Source organism: Larus michahellis, chromosome 8 (genome assembly GCF_964199755.1).
Source record: "Larus michahellis chromosome 8, bLarMic1.1, whole genome shotgun sequence".
Taxonomy (NCBI): Eukaryota; Metazoa; Chordata; class Aves; order Charadriiformes; family Laridae; genus Larus; species Larus michahellis.
In genome coordinates this window covers 5,020,328-5,043,103 of record NC_133903.1, presented here as the reverse complement: position 1 = coordinate 5,043,103, position 22,776 = coordinate 5,020,328, and the positions used below count along the sequence as shown (strand labels likewise).

Here is a 22,776-nt window from a genome sequence, read left to right as displayed (position 1 = left end):
AGCTCTGGAGAAAAGCAGCATGACTCTTAGCATGTACGTAGCGTGTCCTATGATGTCATGGAGCAAATGCCGGCTAGCTGGGGCTTTTGAGCTTCTAAAGGCAGTTTGGTCTCTACTCACGTGGGTTTCTTGGACGGGAGCCTGTGTGCTTCATCATCACGGGGCTGCAGGAGAGCAAGCTGCCACCTGGGAACAAAACACAAAATCAAACGTTTTTTCCAGCCCTCGGGGTTATGCAGGTAACCTAAAAATACAGCTGGAATGCAGCTGGGCGGTGACATCCTCCCGGCGCTGCCGGCAGAGCCGGCGCGGCTCGCGGCGGCGTTATCTGGCCGGTGCATGGAGGCCGGGTGTGGCTCCGAGCCCCGGAGGTGGCAGCGCCAGTGTCAGCCTCTGGCTGTCGGTGGCTTCGGCTAACGTGCCCATCCCCACATCCCTCGCTGGGTACCAGCAGGTTGCACCCTCCTTTGCATCGGTCTCACCAAGCCCCGGTGCCACCGTCGGCACAACGTCCCGGTCCACCGGAGGAGACAAGCTCTGTGTGATATCAGTGATTGATTGTCCCCAACCGCCATCCGAGGGGATGATAAAGATGACCCTGTTCCCTTTCCGATTGGATTCGGTTCAAAGGCTTCGCTTAAAAATAGAGCTGCCACAGAGTTTCCAGGCTGCAGGTCCCGTGCTTGGCTCGGGCTTTCCCATGGGATGCGCACCTCGTCCGTGGAAAGGCAAGTGCATCCCGGGCTTGGGGCAGCGGCTGGGTTACGGCCTCGGCCAGGGACACTGCTGCAATTCCCGGTCGGACAGCGAGGGGCAGTGGGCATCGGGCAGCGTGGCGCTGGGACAGCTGGACCCTACACGTGGCATTGCTCTTTTGCCACTCGCGGCACAGCAGCTCTTCCCCGTTCCTCGGCTGCGATGGTGACTTGGCCGTTACCAAACCAGCCTCGGGAGACGCTGCCTCTCCGCAGGGGAAGGGTGGGGAGAGGGCCCCGGCGTTGGCAGGGCACTGCTTGAGCTCATTGCTGTTTTTAAGGGTGTGCTCTTCCACTTATTCAAGCCGGCCCACGGGCAGGAGGCTGCTGGGAGCGGTGGGAGCGTGGCTGCCATCCCACTGGACCCCCACCTTGTCCCCGGCTCTGCCCTGCCGTACCCGAACCTGCAGCGAGTGCCTCGACCTCTCCCCGTCGCAGGATTTGCACCCCTGGCTTCCATCACCAGTTACGGGGTGATGTCCCAGCCCAGAGACGTGGGGAGGCTTCGTTAACACCAGTGAAACACCCGGTGCCTTTTTTACCTTTGGGATTACCTGTGGCATATGAAGGGCTGGATGAATAATGCCAAGTGTGTGCGTCTTTCAAGGCTGGGCAATTCCCACCGTGTCAGCAAACTTTTGAAAGAGCTGCCAATGGTGAGACTTGAAAGAGTGCTTAGGTTTGTTTTTGGTTTGGTTTTGTTTTCTCTCTCTCTCTCTTTTTTTTTTTTTTTTTTTTTTTAAGATGCTTTTGAGATGTTGGGAGGCTCTGCCTCGCACCACCCCTGCTCCTTGGGCACTGAAACCCAACAGGGATAATTCAAAAGAAACCGCGTTTCTCATCCCACCTGCTGGGTTAGGGACTTTCTGCTCAAAGCAGCACTGACTCTGTGGGTGTCCGTAAAGATCCTTGGAGCGTCTTCTCTCTGGGTCAGGGAATTAGCTGTCAAGCCAGGGAATTAATGACGGGAGGACAATGCAGCATCCCGTCGTCCTCCCCGGGATTGCCAGGGACGGGTGCCGGTGGCTCTGGGTGCCATCTGCAATAGCAGCTCCTGCGTCAGCATCCTTTATGTGCTGATGATCTGTGCCTGAAACTATACCCTGGGAGTGGAAATGCGCCTGAGAAAATATCTTCCGCAGTCCTTCTGGGGTTTGTATAAACACTATTTAAAATTAGCGTCGCTCATTATGTTGGTATGTGCATTTACCTTGACCTCTGACTTTTCTGCCTGCAAATGTGTATGGCCCGTCAGAGCCTGCAAGTTAGGGAATAGCTCAGGAGCGAACGGGAGGCTTGTTTTCTATAATTAGTTTAAGGTAAAGAAGCTGGTACAGTATCTCCCCTCCAGGCTGACAGGGAAATCGAAAACAAAACTGCAGCCCGTCAAAACCAAGTCTGGCTTTGATCAGGAATGTCAGCGCTGGCTTCTGCCGGCCTGGTTTTGAGGGAAAGGGGAAGAGCAGCGATACTTTGCCACAGCTCTTCTTGCACGTGTTTGCAGAGAAATGAATGATTTTTATTTTTTTTTCCATGCCTTTGCCTCTCTCCCTTGCTATTGACCAGCCAAATCCATGCAGCAATTTATATTTTGCCACCAGAGATGATGCCGTCTCGGTTGTCACCCTGGAATAGCTGCCGGTATTGTCATGGAACAATATTTCTACTATTTGTTGTGGTAATAGTTGTTAGTGGCAAAGCAATTAGTGTGTCACCTGCAGCACGAAGAAATGTGACCTCTTTCTCTCCCGGCACCCCCTCGGTGCCTGAACCGGCGAGAGCGTGGGCTTCTTCCCTCTGCTCCGGTGACGGGCTGATGCCACGGGGCTGTCCTCGGGCAAGGGTGACTCCGGTGGGACACCCGGGGATGGGGATGGAGGGAGCAGGAGCAGGCTCTGCCTCTCTGCTCGCAGGCTGGGTTTGAATGATTTAATTTGTTGGAAGAAAAGGCGTCCCACCGGGATGCGCTGTAGCAGTCCAGGGCTTCGATGGCTCCCGGAGCTGGAGCTGGCTCCCCCCCAGTTTCCTGTTGACGTCATCTGCTATTTCGCTGCTGCAGTTTTTACAACTGTTGAGCTTTCAAGGGTAACCGGAGCCGAGACCGGCCAACCTCGGCAGCTGCCGATGAGGGAACGTGGTGCTACCTTCCCTGTCTCCCCCCGTTCACCAGCCTCACGGACCCCCGGCAGCCGGGGACGGCGGGCGAGGAGACCTGCGTGAAGCCGACGAGCACTTTGTGCCATGCATTCCCACCGAAAATAATCATTGGTGCTTGCAAGGAGTGCCGGGTGCTGGATCCTGCAGGATTTTTTTTTCTTTTTCTTTTTTTTCTCCCCCCCTCCCCTGCTCCCTCCTCCAGCCCGCCTCCATCCCTCTCTTCGGCCGGGCGTGCGGGTGCTTTGCTTCATTTCTGGGAAACCATGGACAAGAAGCAAGGTAGATGTTGCAATTTCCAAAACACGTGGTGGGGGAGAGCGAAGGGCTGATTCTGGGGCTAAAAGGGGCAGTGTAACTTTTTGGGGGGGTCAATCCACGCGGTTTTACTTCTTTCTCCTTGCTTGGGCGGGGGCTCCGTGTTTGCAGCTGGGGATCTATTTTTAAAGCGGTGAAAACTTGCATGTTTTGCGTGGGGTTGAAACACTGGCATCTTAATTGTAAGAAAGGAAAAAAAAAAAAAAAGTAGTAGAGTGGCTAAAGGAAGATATGCAAGGGTAAAGCCAGCTACTGGCTCCGGTTTTGGTTGCATTCCCGGGACGCAGGCTTTTCCAGCGGCTCTTGCGTGGTCGCCCCCTGCTAAAAAGCCTGTTGCGTTGGAAAGGCGGGCGGCCGCCCCGGCAGTCAGGAGCTCTGATTCAGCGCAGGCTGACAGGTTGTTTTGGGGCTGCAAGGGGCTTTTTCTGAAGTGTCTTTTTTTCCTCCTCCTCCCTGGCTGCTGCGCTTTTTTTTTTTTTTTTTTTTTTTTGCAGAAGTGGCGAGCGCGGGGCGGCGATGACCCGCAGCAGCCCCGCGCTGCAGCAGGACCTCAGCGGGCCGATGAGTGACGGCTTTCGGCAGGTTGAGAGCCCTTTTTCCACTTCCACAGATAGCTTTTTCCACTCTCAACAGTGGAAAATAGCACAAAGTGTGCCTGTGAGGAGCTGGCACTCATGACCAAAGCAACCAAATTCCCCTCTCTGCTTTGCAACCTGCCTCTAATTTCTTTCTTTCTTTTTATTTTTTCCTTGATGCTTTTTTTGTTCCAGCTCTTTCTTTGCAGCAGGGCTGGGATCCACCCTCCAGCCTTCTGCCCCGTCCATGGCATTTGACTCTCCTCCTCGGATTGAGGAGAACCGGGATGCATCCGAAACACTTTTTTTTCCCCAGCGCTAACAGAGCGGCGCGGCTCTGGCAGCAGCCTCCCGTGCCACCGCCGTCCCCAGGACTTCACCTGGGGCTGGAACCAGAGCCCTGGGGAGGCAGCGGAGAGGTTTAATTTCAAAGGTCGGCTCAGGCAAATAGTTTTATTTACAGTTCTTTAGATTGTCCTGTTCGGTTCTCTCCGCCCACGCCAGCGGAGTGGGAAGGATAAACCTTCCTGGAGAGGTGCATCTTAATAGGACTGAAGTCAGTGGTGGCGAAGACAAGGATTCAAATGTTGAATTAAGCAGTTCCAGGAAATGTCTGTGTCAGTTTTTAGCTGGTAGAGGTTATAGCATGAGAAAAAAAAATGGTTAGGCTTTTTTTTTTTTTTTCTTTAGGAGGAAATGGTTCCTTTCTTAGCATAAAGGATGCAGTTACGTGCCTGCAGCATCACGTGGGTTACAATCTCGTCTGCACCAGGAACTTCTGTCAGCTAATTTTCCCCTGCCCGGCTGCAAGATGCTGTGTGGTGTGTCCCCATGGCCAGTAGCCCCTTCTGCTGCCCAGCGTGCCACACGGGCATCGCCCGGCCGTCCTGCGTGCTCGGGGCTGGCAGCAGAGCCCTGGGGCTTGCGGGGGTAACTGGGACGTGTCCCCAAATTGCCTTGTCCCGCTGCTGCCTTTTTGCCCTCGTGGAGGGTCTCTAGAGGGGAGCTGCGTTGCTCTGTGCTTGCGGCTACCCCTCCTGCAAGCGCCCAGTGCCCTGGGGAACTGGTGTGTTTCCAGCATTTTCGGGTGACATAAACAGTTCTTCACGTTACAGCAATTCCTCCTGCACCGACCCTACTGGGATCCCGAATGTGGGAGAGATGGTGCTGAGGCCTCGCTGGTGAGAAGGAGCTGACAGCAGCTGCCGGCGGGGGCTGAAGGCAAATGCTGCCTGGGATGTGCTCGGGGCAGAAGGGCTTCAACTCCAAGGTCTTGTCGTGCCCATCCCACTGCCTTTTTGTTCCTCCCGTTTTATTTTCCTCTCTGCCCCTGACCCCAAGTCCTTCTTCCACCCCCATTCACCTTTCACAGTGCGTGGGCTTTCCCTGGGGGGGCTGCAGAGGCTCAGGAACCAGGTCACCTTCCCGGGGTGGGGGGGGGGGGATGCATCCAGCCCAGGGGCTTGCAGCAGCCTGGCAGCCTCCGGGCGCTTGGAGGAGTGATTGCTGGGCTGTGCAATAGCGGGGAGGCCGTGCTGAGCGCCCACCTCCCGTGTCAGGGCTCTGCCTGCCCTCAGCAGGCTTTTTTGCCTTTTTTTTTTCTTTTTTTTTTTTTTTTAATCCCCCCCTGCCTTTTTTTTCCCCGGGCTGTGCTCGAGGGGAAGCGGTGCCTGCCCACTCAATCTCTGCCCTGCCGCAAGCAGCGGGAGAAGCTTGCAGCCAGAAGCAGGAGTTGGGGCCAGCCTGCAGGGTGCTGGAAAGCTCGTGGCAGATTTTGGGAGAGCCATAACAAGCGAATCCAGTCTCCGCCTCGGCTCCCCCGGGTGCGGGGCAGCATCGCGGCTGATTTTATTCCTGCAGGCATGGACTGAGCTGGGTTTTCCACCAGCGTAGGTGGCCCAGCCAGAGCCTGGGAGTGGTGGCAGAATATCTCTGTTTTAATCGGTGCTTTTTCAGATTGGAGCTAGGAAATGCATTTGTTTGTTTTTTTTTTTTTTTTTGGGCTAGGCATGACAGGGTGGGAAGGGGATTGTCACTGGCCCTGGCAGTACGATGCTGGGAAGTGAAGGGCAGTGCGTTGGGGGTACAGGGAAGTGGACTGATGTGCAGGACCCCCATTATAGCAGAGTTCATGGGGGATGATCAATGCCCAGAGATGTGAAATGACCCTCCTGCGTGGTGCAGGGGGGCTGTAATGGGGAATCTCCCTGTCCCTCGCTGTCCCTCGTAACCCGTGCTTTTCAAATCCTCCTGCCTGCGAGCTTGGGCTCCACCGAACAATGTGCCCCATTGATTCTCGACCCCGGGCTGGGTGCTCCCAGCTCCCTCTGGCCTGGCTCTTGCAGCCAGGGCTAAGGAACGGCTGATGCCGCAGCCTGCGGGATGCTGGGCTCGGGGAGCCTGTGGACCCTGCTCCTGCTGCGTGAGTCACAGCTCTGCGGCCGGCGCTGCCAGGGCAGCCGGCGGCACAGAAGGCGCTTTGTGCCGGCTGCGGGATTGCTATGGCAATTGGGGAGAGGGAGAGCAAACAGATGAAGCAAAATACCAGCCGGGATGGGAGGCATTTCAGGGCTTGGTGTAGAGGTCTGGCTGGTAACTGCCTGGGGGGGCTGCGTGCAAACCGCTGTCTGTGTTTTGGGGCCGGTCATAGGGGAGAAACGCTCGGTGCAAGGCTCCCAGTCGGCAGTGAGCTGAATCCATCCCCCGGGCTGGGACATGTGTCCACAGTGAGCTTCCCAACTCCCCTGGGTGCAGAAGGACTCTGGGGACCCCAGTTTTTATGTTGTGTGGTCGGCCCCCCACGCTGAGTAGCGAGAGGCTGGGGGTGGGAAGGGGAGGCATTTCTGAACTGGCAGACAGCATCTTTCCTCTGGCTCCGTTTTGCATTTGCTCCCGTCGTTTCTCAACCAGGTATTTTGCAAAGTGTCGTCAGTTGCCATGCTGGGCTATTGATAGTCCCCCTTCCAGCCCTGCTGGGTGGGTGATGGGGAAGGGAAGCTTTGCAGGCTCATAAATTAGAAGCTGTGATTGCTGTGATGTGGGCAGGTCTCCAGAGGTGGTTTCCAGCCAAGCGGGATCGGTTTGGGATGGAGCAGCTCCCTGGCTGGTTTCATGGAGCTAGAAGTTCGCATTGCTCCCGTAGCTCGGGGGAACTGCGCTGGTCCCAGACCTCATGGGCCGGCTCTGATGCAGGAAAGGTGGCAATGAGATGCGGATATGGACTGATCTGTGCTGATTCCCTGCTGGTCCCATGCTGGTCCTGCAGCTGGGACCTTGCAGTATCTTGCAGACCAGATTTCACCTGCAGCCTCACCGAGGTTTGCATTTGGGGAAGGACAGGATTGGAAAAATGGGTTTTAGGCACCTGTCTTAGCTGAGGCATCTGGAGCTGGCGGGGGAAGAGGGACGGGGACAGGGGTTGTCTGTACTGGGAACATGCTGGACATGTACCGTCCTTCTGTCCCACTGCTGCTGCGTCTGCTCTCATACAGTGCTGCGTCTCCTGCTGAAATCCCAGCTCCTCGCCTCTCCGCTCCCTTCCCCGGCAGCCCTCGGAGTGCTGGACTTTGTCCACACGCCTGTTCCCGGGAGCCAGCCAAGTAGGAGCTATTTTGAAGGGCTGTCCAAGGCCATGCCAAGCCGTCCGCTCCCAGCCCTGTGCCTGGAGCACACCTCGCTGTTTGTGCTTTTTAACGCATCTCCCAGGTCTGTGCAGCCAGAGGTGCCTTTAGCTGCCAAGCGCAGCTGCCCCCTTGTCTCTTGGAGGGGATCGGGACTTCGACGCTCTCAGCTATAGCACTTCAGCCCCCATCCCAGCCCCTCACGGGGCTGTTCGTTTTCCCAGCGGGCTGGGGTGGGTGGGTGAGCTGTTTGCTGATGGAGGAATGGCTGGGGCTTCGGTGAGGACCCTGGGGTCCATGGCCCTGCAGGGACCTGATTCTTAGCCCCGTGCAGGTCTTCTCTGCCCATTGCTGCCTGCTGGCCCCCCGTGCCTGTTATCTCTTGTCGCTGTAGTTTCATCCGCAACTGTTTGGCCCGCCCTGGAGCTGCCCGAACCCCGTTTCCCCCTGCAGCAGTGGGTTGTGTTATCTTAGTGCTGTTTGGAGTTGTGGAGGAGCAGGAAGAGAGAGCATCCTCTCACCAGTTACTCCTGATGGGGTCATGCCTTGTCTGGGGGGGGTCTCGGCCTCCGCAGGCCTGGGTTTGTGGCTGGTTCACCGTCAGCTCGCGTCTGGTTTTGCCCTGGTTTCCCTTCATCAGGTGTGGGGTGTCCCCTCGCCTGCTGGGAGCGACTCCTTGGTTTTGCTTGAGCTCTGGTGACCGTCACCCTCCATGCTGGATCTGATCCACGCTCCAGAACGGGTCTGGCTCTTCCCAAGCAGTCCTGGGTGGGGGTCAGGGGGCTGTGGGGAGAGGAGGAACTGGACAGGGAGCATTTTCGGGAGCATGGCTAATGGCATGGGGACCTCTTGTGGCTGGAGAAACCGGGATCGGGCCAGGCTGGGCTCCCGCAGCCCTTCTGCCTCCGTCTGCCTGCAGGACAGCCGGGATTGCTGTCCTTGGGCCGTGTGTGGGACCATGAGGGATGGTACCTGGCTCATCTGGAGCATGAAGGCTGAGCCGGTGTCTCTCTTCTCTCTTTCAGATTCCAAAGGATCCTTGGAGCCGCACAAACCGGGTAAGTGCCCAGCAGAAATTGCAGCTTTAACCTATCTCCCAAACATCAGCAATTAAAATTTGCGAAGAGAGGGGACCATTAATGGCCGTGAAGGGTAAAGAGCACTTTTGGGGTGTCTGCAAGGCGGTGCTTGGCTGCAAGACTTGGAAAATGGTCTCTGTCAATGCACCCCTGGGTATTTCTGCAGGCAAGTGCTTGACAGGGACAGAGAGACCTGCTTGTGGTTCTGGTTTTTGCCTGAAATTTTGGGCAAATGGTCATGAGCACTGTGACCTTCTTGTCATCTTGCCGTAGCTGCACAGTGTAGGGGGTCCAGGCCCTGTCTCCCCTACCTGCTGGCTGCAGGCAAGAGGATGGTTGGAGGAAGAAAATTAAAAATGCCAGTTGCTCACGTGTGCATCTTCTCTTTCAGTGAAAAGCAAGAAGAAGCGGGAGCTGAGGATAACATGTGTCCCCATCAAACAGCCCGTTGCCAACACAACGTAAGTGTCTCTGTTGCTTAAAGTCAGCCAGTGGTTCTCCGGAGCTGGATTCAACACCGTGTCAAGGGGAATGGCCTGTGTAGACTTTACAGAATCAGGATAGTTAATTTTTTCCCTTAAGCTCTGGCTGCAGGTGATGAGAAGGAATTACACATATGCATGCGCATGTGCGTGCACACATACACAGTGTGTGTCTCTCTGGGAGGTGCCTGTTTGACTTGAAATGGCTGAAAGGCAAAGGCTAGGAGACTGTCGGGAGACTTTCTTCAGCCTTTCTGCCATGGCTGTGCCAGTGCTGAAGGGCGAAGGCATGGCAGAGAGAGCAAATCTGCCCAAGAGAAGAAGAGGGAAAGTTTTTTGATGCAGGAGAAGAGAAGAAGTGGTGGCAGCTGGACCATGGCAGGAACAGGGGATGAGGGTTGGGGGATGCTCTGCGTGGCAGCGCATCCTCCCCATGACCTGTGTGTCGGGGCTAGTTTGAGCTGTTGACATGGGTGTCGTGGCGTTGCTGCGCCGCTCGGTGCTGGGGGCCAGTGCCCAGCTACTTCTCAGGGAACTGGAATTTCTCTCTGCCCTGTTTGTTTTGTGCTGCTGATGCTTGTTATGCTGTGAGGGAGAGCCCAGGGTAGTGGCACTTGGTTTGACGAAGAGCAGACGGCTTAAATTCCTCTCCATGGTGCTCTTCCAAAACACCCTGGGCTGCCTCTCCACTGCAGAGCCTTGTTTGCTCCAGAAACCCTTTCTAGAGACCCTCCCAGCTGCAGGAAAGCAGTGAAATCCCTGAAGGGGAAATACCCGTACTGAAAACCCCAGGTAGATAGGGCAGATGTGTTGCAGGGGGAGCCAGGGGAACTCCCCCATGAATGCTGTGTGGCCTGGCATGCACACGCCGAGCCCTGCCTGCAGCAGCCACCTCCTTCCCCCACGGGTGCATCTGTCTCTGCTCCTACCGCTGTTTGAATTTCCCCTGGAGAAGGCATCGCGCCCGAGTTTGCGGGGCGCTTTCGTGCTCAGAGCGCTCACGTAAAAGCTGGTGCAAGCTACCCACAACTCCTTTTCTCTGTGCTTTTCAAGCTGCAGTGCAAATATTTGCGCAGTGCAAGGCGCTTGCTGGGAGCCTGAAGTACTTCCTTGAAGCCGGAGGTTGCCGTAGCGCTCTGATGGGAACTGGGCGGCTAAACCAGTTGGGCAATCTCCTCCGCTCTTAAAAGGTCCCAGGGGATGGGGAGAGCAGAGAAACGAGGCACGAGGGACAAAACGCTCGTGTCTGCTCTAAAAGTACCGTGCTGCCCATAATGGGAAGTGGGCAGCAATGAGGAGAAAAGCCATAAAGGAAGACTTTCGCCTGCGTGGCGTTGTGCAAAGCGTGACACCGACGCGCTGCCTGCTCTGCCTGCCACGCTGCCTGAAAGAGGCCCGCGAGTGTACACAAATGACTCACGGGTGAGGAATTACCTGTTGTTCCCTCGGCGTGCGTTTCGGGCTACGTGGCTGTCCTGTTACAACACCTGCCTGTCAAAACATGACAGCTGAGCCGCTCTGCCACAGAAGTGTCTCATCCCGTCGGTCTCGGTTCCTCGGGCTCCTGAGCAGGGATGGTTTCGTAGCCTGTCGGTTTGATGCATGTCTCACCGAGCTGACTCTGGGGTTCTCGCTGGCTGCGTGCAGCGAGTGCCTCATGGGTATGGGCTGAGGTGTTACTAGCAGGATTAAAGCATTTGTGAGTGTTTGGAGGGGCTGGTTTGAACCCACGACAAGGCACAGTGGGAAAGCAGCATCTGAAAGCGCTCGAAGGAACGTGAAACCTGGCTCTGGCCAAGAGGGTTAACAAAGCTGGGCTTTTTCCTTACTCTCCCTCTCTCTTTTCTTGCAGGCCGCCAAGGAACTTGGACTCCAGAGCGTTCATTACCATCGGAGATAAAGTACGTGTCAATGTGGTTTATTTTTTGCTTGCTTTTGATTTTGTGTGCCCCTTGTATGGGGAGTTTTATGGATCACGCCTGACAACCTGTCGAATCTGACCTTGAGATTTCGGAGCTCCCCGTGAGAAGGACAGTGCCGTCCTGGTGCAGCCTCATGGGATGCATCTTTGCAGGGAGGAGACATCCCACAGCAGGACCTTTTCCCTAGGGAGCTGATGGGATGTCTGTGTGTATTTAGAGCTGTGACATGTCACCCTGCCTGCAAGATGACTCGTCTCTGAGCCCGTGCGCTCGCTGGCTGGTCTCTGCTGCCTGCGGGCAGTCCCTGCAAGGCAGGTGGCTGCCAAAGGCAGGGTGTGCAGTTTTGTCTGTCGTGGGGGATCACAGCGGTCTCTTGACAGTCCCACCGGCCACCTTGATCTGAACGCACGGACCCAGCCCATCTATCCTAAATCAGCGTGGCCTCACCGCGCTCTCTGGCTGCCCCAAACAAAGTCCACTTTGTCCTGCTGACCATCAGGGCTGTGTTACTGCCCGTGGCCCGGGAGAAGCTGGGCACAAAGCCTTCTCCCTGGTTCCCCAAAGCCTTTGCTTAGGGACCTGATGAAAAACACTGCTAGAAATAGCCACTGTCTCTCTTTTATTTCATTCTCTTGTTACGGGCTCTCCTGGGGCTGCAGAAGGCTGTTTGCAAATGAGCTAAAAATACCATGCATTGGCTCAGCCCTATATCTAGCTGCTTACCTTCCAGGCTGGGAGGTGGCTCGGCTGATGGGATCTGGACCCCTCAGCCTTGGTGCAAGGTTTTAGGGTTAGGGGACAGATAGGAGAGGGGAGGGGAAGCTTTGGCTGGGTCCAGGGAACAACCCCACCGCCTGTCTCATTTTCTGGCCATTGTGTCGTGTGTATTAATAGCTCTGTAACAGCCTGGGCATGGCGTGTGCAACAGGAGAGTGCTGTAGCTTGGGGAAAGCTCTCTAGAGTCGCTTCCTTCCCTGCTCTGCCTGCACCGGTGTTTGCAGGAGGGGTCTGGTCCAGGTATTTTTGGAGAGACACAGTGTGGGATGGAGGAAGAGGGCTTGGGCAGAAGGCCAGCTTCGGGCCGTGGGGGTGGATGATGACCTCGGGTCCATTGGATCCGTGCAGGTGGTGCTGTGTATCCCCATTAACCACCTCAATATCCCCAGGGCATGGGGTGAGCGATGCTGGGGCTCTGTCGGTGCATCGCCTCTGTTGCTGGGCAGGGCGATGCTGGTTCCTGGACCGTGCTGGGAACCGCCAGCTTCTGGGGAAGCCTTAGGGTAAATGCCAGGAAAAAAAAAAAAAAACAAAAAAACCAAAAAAACCCCCCAACAATAACCTGGAACAACTGCAGAACACGTGTCCTCAAAAGCACCACCAGATCCTTCCTGGAGGCCCCTGCAGAAGCTGTGAGCCTGCACTGCTCCTCTGCCAGCTGCCCAGGGCGGCAGGGTGGGGGGTTGGATGCATCCCCATTAGCTCTGCTCTCCTTATTTCTGGATCCACCGTCCTGCCCAGGAAAGGGCTGGCACTTTCCTGTGCTGGGCAGTGCATAGCTCAGCGCTGAGCTCAAGCACAGACCTCTCTTGCTCCCTGCCTTGGCCGCCTGCCAGGCGCATCTGGCTCGAATAAACAGAGCTGGGGCTGGTGGGATGGACTGGTGGACCCAGTTGCTGCTGGCCATGCCGTGGCCAGCACCGAGGGCAGCTTGCTGCCCAGGAGCCCGGCAGCCATCTCTCTCAGCTTGGCTCCTTAATGCCAAAGGCTGTTTCCTCTCTGCTCTGGGCGTAGCTCACAGGCATGGTATCCGGCGCTGTGCCGTGGATGTTTCCCACCCTCGCTGTCTTTGTGGCTACTGGGGCAATTTGGCATCCTGGTATTATATTTTTGTTCCCTGAGACCGGAGGAAAACTGGAGGCTGGATAAAGCCTGGCTAAAAGAAGGCCTATGACTTATTAAGAGCGATGATCGCAGCGTCCAAAAATAGCCCATGTCTCACTCAAACAGTTTGTGCCCTGCCCAGCAGAGCAGGCAATTACAGGGTAACACGTCTTTAGGGAAACTTGTTCATGGGTTGCGCAGGAGCTCGCTGGCTCCCTGCTGCGTGGGGCACTCGCTTGCCTGAGCACTGGCAATGGATTTTTTTTCTTTTTTTTTTTTCCCCCCCTCCCAGCTTGAAGTGAGACTTGTGTAGTTGCGCTTGCCTGAGCTCCTTTGTTGGTGCTAAATCACGTTTTAACTTGCTGGCTGCTTTCTGATGGTGGGAGAAAGTATTGAAAGCGGGTGAAATCCATTTGAAGTCCCTGCTAATTAGGAATGGAGTTGCTGCGTGCACCATCCCATCTAAGGGAGGCTTTGCACAGGCAGAGGTGTTATTAGACACGTAGGTGTGTTTGTGACTGATGCTCTCTTGGGATGCAGGGTGAGGTAGGGGATCCCCGGCTGCGCACGGGCATTTGGAGCTGTGGCAGAGGCTCCTGAGCGCTGCCCGTGTTGGCACAGGAGCTACAAGTAGTTCAGCAACCACAGAAATACCCTCCTGCGGGTAATCCCGGGCAGGCAGAGAGGCACCAACCTTTGGTGCCCTTTCCAGTGGCAGCGTGCCCTGGCTGAAAGGATGAAAGTCCTGATCTCTAGCTGCAGATGGGGAGTTAAATGAACCCTGGTGAGTACAGGGTGGGAGGGTTTGGGCTCTGGTTCAAAAGAGCAAAATATATACCCATCTTTAAGCCTCTGGTGCATACGGGAGCTGGTGGGGCCCTGTAGGTACCATCTTTTGGAAGTGCTCTGCATGAACGAGCTGCAAGCGTTGGACCTCTGCTGATGTCGCGTGGTGATAAGTGTGCCTGTGTCTGATTTTTGTCTCTCTTCTTAAAGAACTTCGAGGTGGAAGCTGATGACCTGGTGGCAATTTCGGAGCTGGGCCGTGGAGCTTATGGTGTGGTGGAGAAAGTCCGACACGCGCAGAGCGGCACCATCATGGCCGTGAAGGTGAGGACAGCTGCTTGCTGAGGGAGATGGATGTCGGGATGTGCAGCTCCAAGGGAGCAGGGAGACTCTGCTTAACTCCACTGGGTGCAGCAAAATGGGGACAGCCTTGTCTCTATTTGGCAGCCTCTGGTATCCCTGGTGGGGTTTGGGTCAACACTGGGTCTGTGCTGATACCAGTTAGATGCTGTGGTGTGATCAGCAGGCTCTGAAAGCCAGACTCGGTGCCTGCAGTTAGTTAGTGTGAGGTTTGGATGTCAGCGTGCCTGTCCAGGCTGCTGGCCTCATCCTGCATCCACTGCAGAGCTTGCCAAGGGTTTGTCATTCATTAAGGTGCTGTCTGGAAGAGGGAATCCAGGCATCTCTTGGGGTGCTACTGGCCACAAAATAAGCCCGAAACATTTGCCCTGGCCTCAGATTCACGGGTCCTCTGAGTCAGCTCGAGTGTTACCCTACCTCCATCAAACCCCTCTTCTTTTGTATTTGTCTCAGAGGATTCGAGCGACTGTGAACACTCAGGAGCAGAAGAGATTATTGATGGACTTAGACATCTCCATGAGGACAGTTGACTGCTTCTACACCGTCACCTTCTACGGAGCCCTCTTCCGAGAGGTACTGAGCCAGTGGATGGCTGGTGGGCTGCGTGGCACCTGGGGCCCCTGTGGTTGCACTGAAGGCACTAAACTGTCCCAAACCACCTCTGCTTTTTTCAGCCCGGCTGGGCTGTTTGAGGTGCTGCCATGACGTAAAGTCAAAGCCTTGCCTCCATCAGGCAATGTTGAGCAGGTCCTGTTCCCCACTTCCATGACATGTTGTCCACAGCTCGGACTGGCTTTGGGGTAGACCTCAAAGGGAGCCATCACAGGTAGTTTTGGTGGTACCTGGACATCTGTGCGCCCTGCTATCCAGCGCAGAGCCCGTGTGCTGATGGTGTGGCCAACAGCATCTGTGCAGCAGGGACCTTGGTTTGCCCCTTGTGAAAGGGATAGTGTCTGTTTGTCCATCAGTCCCCACCTCTCCCTTCACTTCCTGGGGATTTCCAGGGAATTCCCTCTCAACTGTTTTCTCTCCATCTGCAGGGCGATGTGTGGATCTGCATGGAGCTCATGGACACCTCCCTAGATAAATTCTATAAGAAAGTACTGGAGAAGAAGAAAACCATCCCTGAAGACATTTTGGGGAAAATGGCTGTGTCTGTGAGTGCCTCTTGGGTTCTTACATAGTTCTGTGCACCTCTTGAGCTTGTTGGAGGTCTCTGTTCAAGCCCACGGTGCGTGGAAACGGGTGGTGTGTTTGCAGTGGAAGGCTGGTGCTGCGTGTGATTAACAGATACTCTTTTGCTGTGTTTGTTCCCAGATTGTACGAGCTCTGGAGCATCTGCACAGCAAACTGTCCGTAATCCATAGAGGTAGGTGCTGGTTGGGGTCAGCGTAATGTGGCTGGAGATCTAGTTTTGAAATAAGCTACGTGAGGACTCCTGAGGAGATGTGTGGTGGTGTGTGCCTCTGGGACGCCTACAGTGGGGTCTAATGGTACTTAGGACCGTGGTGGTCACATCTAGATGCCCAAGGCCTATTCCTGAGATGTAACCTTCATGCATCTGCTTGCATGATGTTGTTCTCATCCTAATTTTCAGGTGAAGGGTTGAATATAATAACTGAATTCTTCACTAACTGTATTTTTATGGGCATCTGTAGCTCTCTTTGAGTATGGAGGTGCATTGAAGGCAGCTCTTGGGGACAAAATCCCCTAGCCTTCCTGGCTGGGTAGTTCTAGCAAGGTCAGGGCTGAAGAATACCTTGCAAATCAGTGTAACACTCGGGTCCTGTTTGTCATCCTGGTATAGTTCCTTGTGTGGTTGTGGACAGATCATGATGGGCACGAGACAAGCTGTCCCGAGAACTTGGTAGAGTTGAGCTTTTAAGGCTCTGTCGGGCACATAAACCTCTCCTAAGGAGCTGGGCATTGACTCCTCAGCGTCTTATTTCAGCCTTTTGACCTGCCTCATTAGAGAGGAGGCCTGTTCTGCCTGAAGGGGCATGGTTATAGTTTTACTTGTGAACAACTTTTATTGAAATAAAAGACTGGTGGGGTTTTGTCTGCCATCCCTTGTGTTAGGGCCTGCCTGCTCCCCTCCCAGCTCGGTGGGGAGTTGCCCTTCCTATCTCAGGCTCTGCGATACCTCTGCAAAGGCTCAGTCTGCCCTCTCATGTTCTCTCTCTTAGACGTGAAACCTTCCAATGTGCTGATCAACAAGGAGGGACATGTGAAAATGTGCGATTTTGGGATCAGCGGCTACTTGGTGGACTCGGTTGCGAAGACCATGGATGCCGGCTGCAAACCGTACATGGCTGTAAGTGTGCTTGAGTGGGGCCAGAGCCGGCAGCGTCCTCAAAGAGGCTGCTGCTTAGAAATTGGTCTTGGTTCACCTCTGTCCTGTGGTAGAAACCACTTCAGAGTGCTCTGGGCTTCCCGACTCAGCGGAGCCCTCCAAGGACGGGATTACCCTCCCCGTAAGCCCCGCTGTGTGCGTTAATCCCGCAGCAGACTCTTCCTCTGCCGCCTTCCATTTGCAGAAGAGTGAAACTGGCTGGTGCTGGTTGTGGTGGTTGGAAGGGTTGCTCCTTGTTGGCTAGGAAATGCTGAGGCTTTTCTTGGCAGGATCATTTAATTTCATCCTCTCCAGTCAGTATGAATTTCCCTTTGCCATCTGTGGCATCTGCGTGGGTAGCTTGTGCTCCCGGGACAGGGATCATGGTGCAGGGACAGTACAAGTCTCAGTCAGGAGCTGGAGGGGGAGAGCTTATGTGGGCTGTGTGGAGCAATCAGTGCTAGATTTAACCTCAGACCCTGCCTCCATGGGGATATGAGCCGGGGGATCCACCCAACCTGGGTTTTGAGCCAGAGATTTGCTCTGTGGGGTTTGCACTGGGAAAACGAGATAGAGTTGTAATAGCTTCCACTTTCCTGTTACAGCCTGAAAGAATAAACCCTGAGCTGAACCAGAAGGGCTACAACGTGAAGTCGGACGTCTGGAGTCTGGGGATCACAATGGTAATACCGAGGGCTTGGACTGGCACCCGGCAGCCCTGGGGCTGGGCTGGGGTCTGTACGGGTGGGGCTCTAACCCAGCCACGAGCGGTGGTGTCTGGTGGCTTTACCCCTGGGTGGATGGCCACCAAAAGGGGCTAAATTCTGAGCGTGATAGCTCAGGGCATGGGATGAATTACTCAGGGCACAGGGGGGTGCTGCTGCCCTGTGCACACAGGGGTGCGTCGCCCCGGGGTGAGGTGGCTGTGAGCCGGGGCACGCAGCCAGCGTTGCCACCACTGCTGTGGCTCTTGCCAGGAGATGATCCATTTTCTGCCTCTTCTCTTTCCATCTTTCCCTTCTTGCATGTTCCCGCTGGATCCTGGGGGATCATAAAGGCTTGTTATCCCCACGTGATTCCCTTGTACCCCTCCGCTTGGTTTCCTAGAGCTACTGGTGTACAATGCCAGCTCCAAATAGCTCCAGTTAGCACTGAACTATGTTGGTGCGGATGGCAGACTCCAAGGGGGCAATATCTGGATGACAGTGGGCTTAGTTGGGCATCCAAGACTGACTTTTAGTTGCTCTGAAGTTCCCCATGTGCTGGCTGGAGAAGTAGTCGGTGGAGCAGGGTTTGCTGCAGCTGGGTCACAGCCTTCCTGCGGGCACCCCCCCCCCTCCCGCCTTGGCAAAGCCTTGCAGGAGGATCGGGGCGAAATAGCCTGCCCTGCTGCAGCGAGGGGTGCCGTGCGTGGTTTGCAGCGAGTCCTGCCTGCGGGGTAGCTCAGAGCAGCCAACAGGAAGGGGAAATGCTTTCGGTTCCAAAATCGCAGCTGCTCAGGATGGTTTATCTACCTCCTGCAAGAAACGGATCTTGCAGAAAGCAGCTGAAATCTTCTGGCGCCAGAGGACAAAGGAAATCCCAGCTGTTGGCTGGAAGGGGATGCCGCCTGGGAACGCGTCTCCTGCTTTCCAGGAGACTGTCTCTCTGCGGGTAGATTATTTTCAGGAATTTTTCCTGCGCCCTGTTAGCTGTGACTTGTTTTGAGCGCTGAACCCCTGCATTTGTGTGAGCTGCACAGATCTCTTGGCAAATATTCCCTCTTCCCCAGCTAGTTTTGTCCGCAGTGCCAAGCCCGAGCCCCTCTCCTTGGTGCGCCCATGCCAGTGCAGCGCAGAGCCGGGCGGGCTGGCTGGAAATGTAATCAGCTCCGGCTTTCCTCCCGAGATGCAGGAAGCTGTGGGATGGGGGATTGCGTGAACGATGAAATCTCTCAACCTTTCCAAAGCTGGACGGGAGAGGGGACCTTGCTGAAAGCCCGCAGCCGAACAGAGCCCCCACCTGTCTGAGTCCCTCCGATGTCTTCCTCCTGGGCTGGCTTCCTGTTTGTTTGTTTGGTTTTTTTTATTTCTGAAGGGATTTGATTGATTTCAGACTGGTTGATTTTAGGCCATTGAGTTGCAGGGCTAATCCAGGCCTTTCCAGGCTGGTGGCTTCATTCAGTTTTCCAGCAGCAGGAGCTGAGCTCCCCAGGCTTTAGCCAGAAGCAGACAGGGGTCCTTGGCTCTGCCCTGCATCCTTCCAGGTTTCTCATTCCTCCCATCCCATCCCATCCCGTTCCATCCCACCCTGCCAGACAGGCCTGGAGCTTCTGCTGCCTGTCTTGAGATGGGAACTGACCCTTGGCGTGAGGTGACTGCCCAAGAGCTGTGATGGGCTTTTTCCTTCTTTGAATGGGTGAGGGAGCGGAGGTGACTTGTAGGTAGGGCCTGGTAATGGAGGTGGTTTAGCGAAGATCTTCCTAAGTGGTGTTCTAGCACTTAGTTTTTCGTGGGTTTGTGGATTTTTTTGTGTGTCTAGCTCATACAATACTAGTCTGAAGCCCAGAGGCTGGCTTATGGAGGGCAAAGCACTTTGGAAGCTGGTGCAGAAAGGGCGTGCTGTTATTATCGTTTTAAATAATCCCATTTTACATATCTGTGGTGGCTTCCTGTAAAGGCATCAATATGCTGAGCCAGCCTCAAAAGGAAGTATTTTTGGCCCCTGGGTCTTTGTGTTTAAAAAAAAAAAAAAAAAAAAAAAGTGGTATGACCCAAATTGAAAATGGTTTGTAAGGAAAGAGGTTTTTCATTTTGAATCCGAGCTGGCTGCAGAGGCTGAGGTAGGCGGGCTGCGTGGGGTTGTGCTCGTCCTGGTGTCTCAAGTCAGCTTGTCTCTGTCCTCAGATCGAATTGGCCATTCTTCGCTTCCCGTACGAGTCCTGGGGGACCCCCTTCCAACAGCTCAAGCAAGTGGTGGAGGAGCCTTCGCCCCAGCTGCCCACCGATCGCTTCTCCAAGGAGTTTGTGGACTTCACAGCGCAGTGGTGAGTCTCTGGCAGGGACTGGTGGCTTTTCCCAGCCTGGCTGAAGAGGAGCCCTGATCCGTGGGGGTTGGAGCAAAGCGTGGGACTGGGTTTGTTGTCCTTTTGGAGCCCATTTCTCTCTGCTTTGCCATACCAAGGCTGGTGCTCGGCCACGGCAGGAAGCACTGCCCAAACTGGTTTTGCTCTCGGCCTGACTCACCCAGGCTGGTTGGAAGGTGCAGAGGTTTCTCTTCCCCTTTTGCCATCGTTGCTGCTGAAATTTTGGTGGTTTCTGGCAAAGCGGCAATGAAACAAGAACGAACCCCTGGCAGTGTCTGGGTGCCTTTGGGTGAAAGCTGATTTGTGGTTTTGTGGGTACCGTGTACAGTAGCTGCTCCCCTCGGGGTGTCCCTCTGCTCCGTGTGTGCTGCGTGGAGCTGCCAGGCAGGGTTGAGCCCACCGAGGCAAGGCTTGAACGGGCCTTGAGATGGTCTACAGGTGGTGGGAAAGCATCTCCTCTCCTTCCCTGGTCTGTTCTGGACTGTGTGAACAAGTGAGGCTGTGCGGGGTGGACTGCAGCGAGCTGCTTGCCCAGCGCTCTTTGTGGCAAAACACCGTGAGTTGGCCTTTCCCGGTTACCTGCCTGGCCGCTTTGCTGGTGGTTCGAACCTGCTTGGCCAAGGAGGGAGAGGAATGGGTGCTGCCCATGAGAAGGGTGTCATGTTGGTTGGGAAGGGGAGATCCCTTGTGATAGATCATGTTACAGGGAAAAAAAAAAAAAAAAAAAAAAAAGATCCTACAGCCTTTCTCTTCCATTTTTTGTCTTCCAGCTTAAGGAAGAACCCCGCTGAACGAATGAACTATCTAGAACTTATGGTAAGTGCGAAGCCATTTCTGCTGGTCTTTATCGCAACGCGTTTCAAAAGTCGAGTGAATGGTCCAGCAGGTCCTGGGAAAATGGGACAGCAGGATGTGTGGGTGGTGTTTTTTTGTTTTTTTTTTTTTTCAGGCACGGAGCGGGGTAGGTGTAGTGTGTCTAAGGCGGGATGGGTGTAGTGTGTCTAAGGTGGAAGGGTGTGTTGATTTCATGGGTGTTAAGGTCAGCGTTTCTAGGTGTTTTCTCCCGCTGTCCTATCTGCTCTTGGTGAGTTTAGACCTCAAACGATGGTAGTGCACCTGCCAAGGTGGACTGTCGCACGGGGGTTGAACCTAGAAACACCAAACCTGAAAGTGGTAGTTAATCGTTAAGCTAAAGGATGGCGTCTGTGGGAGCCTGGGGAGGAGGTTGGTGTCCACCTCTCCCCCAGCACCTCGCCAGCTGTGCGACATCCCCCATGGACTGCTCTTGGGCTCGTCTGTCCTTGGGTGTCAGCTGATGTTGTCTTTGGTCTTGTTGGCAGGAACACCCTTTCTTTACTTTGCACGACACCAAAGAGACTGACATGGCCTCCTTCGTGACAGAGATCCTCGGGGAAGACTCCTAACTCGAACCTCACGGCTTCGTGCAGTCCCCTCCATCCTGGCTTCCCCGCAGAAGAGCGAATGAGGACTCGAGTTACTGGTGGTTTGCACAAATCACTCTTCCCCAACCCGTGGGCACCTCTGGCCCCATCCGGCCTCGCAATTTCTTTTCTCTTTGCCCTGTAAATGAAATCCCCCAGGATGAGCATTCTGAAGCCCAGCACCTTTCCAACTAAGCCACGGAGACCGAAGGCTCGGGATTTCCCTGCTGATGCCAGCGTATCCCTCCCGGGGAGAAGACCCTGCCCGTGGTGCCTGAGGGGGGCCAGGGCAGAGGATGCCGGGGGGGACATCTCCCCTCCCCAGCTGCTGCACGGTGCAGGGGGTTCGTGTTTCTTTTGCTGCCTGGGGAAGGCAGAGAGAAAAAAACGCTGCTGCGCTTGTCCCGCTCTTCTCCCCTGCCTGCCCCAAGCCCCTTCCACGGAGTCTGGTCTCGCTCACCTTCCCTTTGTGCCTGGTTTTCTGCCCCCAGGAGCCTACGCAGCTTTTTAGGGGGCTGTGGGGCTCCCTGGGCACGCTGCTGTTCACACCAGAGGGTGTTTTAATGCCTGGCTCGACATCTTAATGACCCTTTCAGGCAGCACCAAACCGGGCATCCCCCGCCCTGAATTGATACACCACTCCCTTGCGGGGGGGGGCGCCGAAAAAAGGCATTTTTTGATGAGCCCACCTTGACGCAAGCTGCGACCCACCTTCTCCCCATGCCTGCCCACGGACTTCATCCCGCACACGGTGCTCCCTTTCCCACGCGGGCACAAGGGGAGGGAGAGACGAGCAGGTCCCCGGGCGCTGCCTCTCTGCCCTCCAGCCCTGGGCTGGGAGGAATCAGCCCCGCTCCGGGCATCTCGCGCCTTCCGCAGCCTCCGCCTTCCCTGGCTCCTGGAGAAGACGTTGCTCCATCTCCGTTCCAACACGGGAGCTCGTGTAAGACCTCGCACTGTGACACCGTTCGTTTCGGAGGCCGGATTTGCACCCCTCGTGTCCCAAAACTGCCTTGGAACCCTCCAGCCGCCCGCCGGGGTGTCAGCCGAGATCGAAACCCAGTGACTTGCACGGGGGCTGCCGACAGTTGTACATTTTATGTCTATATATAATGGACTTTGTAACATGTTTCCTAGTTTTAATCTAACTTGCTATAAATTAAAGCCCTTCTGCGTGGGAGGAGGGAGGAGCAGTTCCTTCTCCGCTGACAAATCCACTGTGAAAACCTGATGTGTTTCCCCGCGCTCCCAGCCCGAGCGCTCTGTAAGGAGCTACGGCAGCGAAAGGGATGTCTGTCTTCTGCTGTATATGATCGCGGGATAAACGCATCGGCTGTGGATTTTGTTGGATTTTTTTAAAATAGATTGAGTTTTCAGAGGGAGGTTGGTTTTTTTTTTTTTTTTTCCTTTTCTAATATATATTTGTGTGTGTGTATGTGTGCGCTATATATTATATATTTTTAAATCAACAACGAATGTGTGAATGTCTACGTGGCCAGCAGATTTGGTGAAATGGCTAGCATTTTTCTGACTAAATTTGGGGTGGTGGGGAAGGGGTCACGCGAAGACACCTTCTCCTAAGACTTTTTTTTTTTTTTTTTTTTTTAAAAAAGAAATGCATCTATTTTTTAAAGTTGCTCTTTTTGAAAACGTTTTTCCTGAAATTCCTGCCCTGGAGGCCTGGATTTCAGGGTGCATTTCCGGCGTTCAGGGTGGATGACGAAGAATGATGTCCCCTTAAATTCATTGCTCCCCAACTCCTACCGCCGGGGTGGGGGGACACCCCGCTGCCTGGGACAGGGCTGTTTGGCACCGTGATTCCTGCCGGCTGCTCCCGGGGGAAGCTGCTTCAGGACATGCTTTTCAGTCCTCCGTGGCATCGGGGACTTTTCCCCCCGTCGCCGCCCTGAATCCCCTTCCCCGAGTCGACAAACCCCGAGAGAACCATCCCGGGCTGAGCTGGACAAACCCCCTTCGGCTTTGGTTCGGCCTTGACCCCCCCACCC

General features: G+C 55.0%; 1 protein-coding gene across 4 annotated transcripts in view; it reads left to right on the top strand.

The window, feature by feature from the left end:
• The window catches only part of MAP2K3 (mitogen-activated protein kinase kinase 3), a 33,104-nt gene extending 10,952 nt beyond the window's left edge, over positions 1 to 22,152 (top strand). For 3 of the 4 annotated variants that reach the window (XM_074597591.1, XM_074597593.1, XM_074597594.1), the window contains exons 2-13: positions 8,448 to 8,480; positions 8,893 to 8,962; positions 10,836 to 10,884; positions 13,783 to 13,896; positions 14,386 to 14,505; positions 14,973 to 15,089; positions 15,250 to 15,301; positions 16,119 to 16,246; positions 16,870 to 16,947; positions 19,150 to 19,289; positions 20,099 to 20,144; positions 20,669 to 22,152. In XM_074597591.1, coding sequence (XP_074453692.1) covers positions 8,448 to 8,480; positions 8,893 to 8,962; positions 10,836 to 10,884; positions 13,783 to 13,896; positions 14,386 to 14,505; positions 14,973 to 15,089; positions 15,250 to 15,301; positions 16,119 to 16,246; positions 16,870 to 16,947; positions 19,150 to 19,289; positions 20,099 to 20,144; positions 20,669 to 20,752 — 1,031 coding nt within the window. In that variant the 3' untranslated portion in view covers positions 20,753 to 22,152. Of the gene's footprint in view, positions 1 to 2,804; positions 3,192 to 8,447; positions 8,481 to 8,892; positions 8,963 to 10,835; positions 10,885 to 13,782; positions 13,897 to 14,385; positions 14,506 to 14,972; positions 15,090 to 15,249; positions 15,302 to 16,118; positions 16,247 to 16,869; positions 16,948 to 19,149; positions 19,290 to 20,098; positions 20,145 to 20,668 lie in introns of those variants that run through there. The other variant, XM_074597592.1, reaches the window with a different exon arrangement.
• The last annotated feature ends 624 nt before the right edge of the window (positions 22,153 to 22,776 follow it).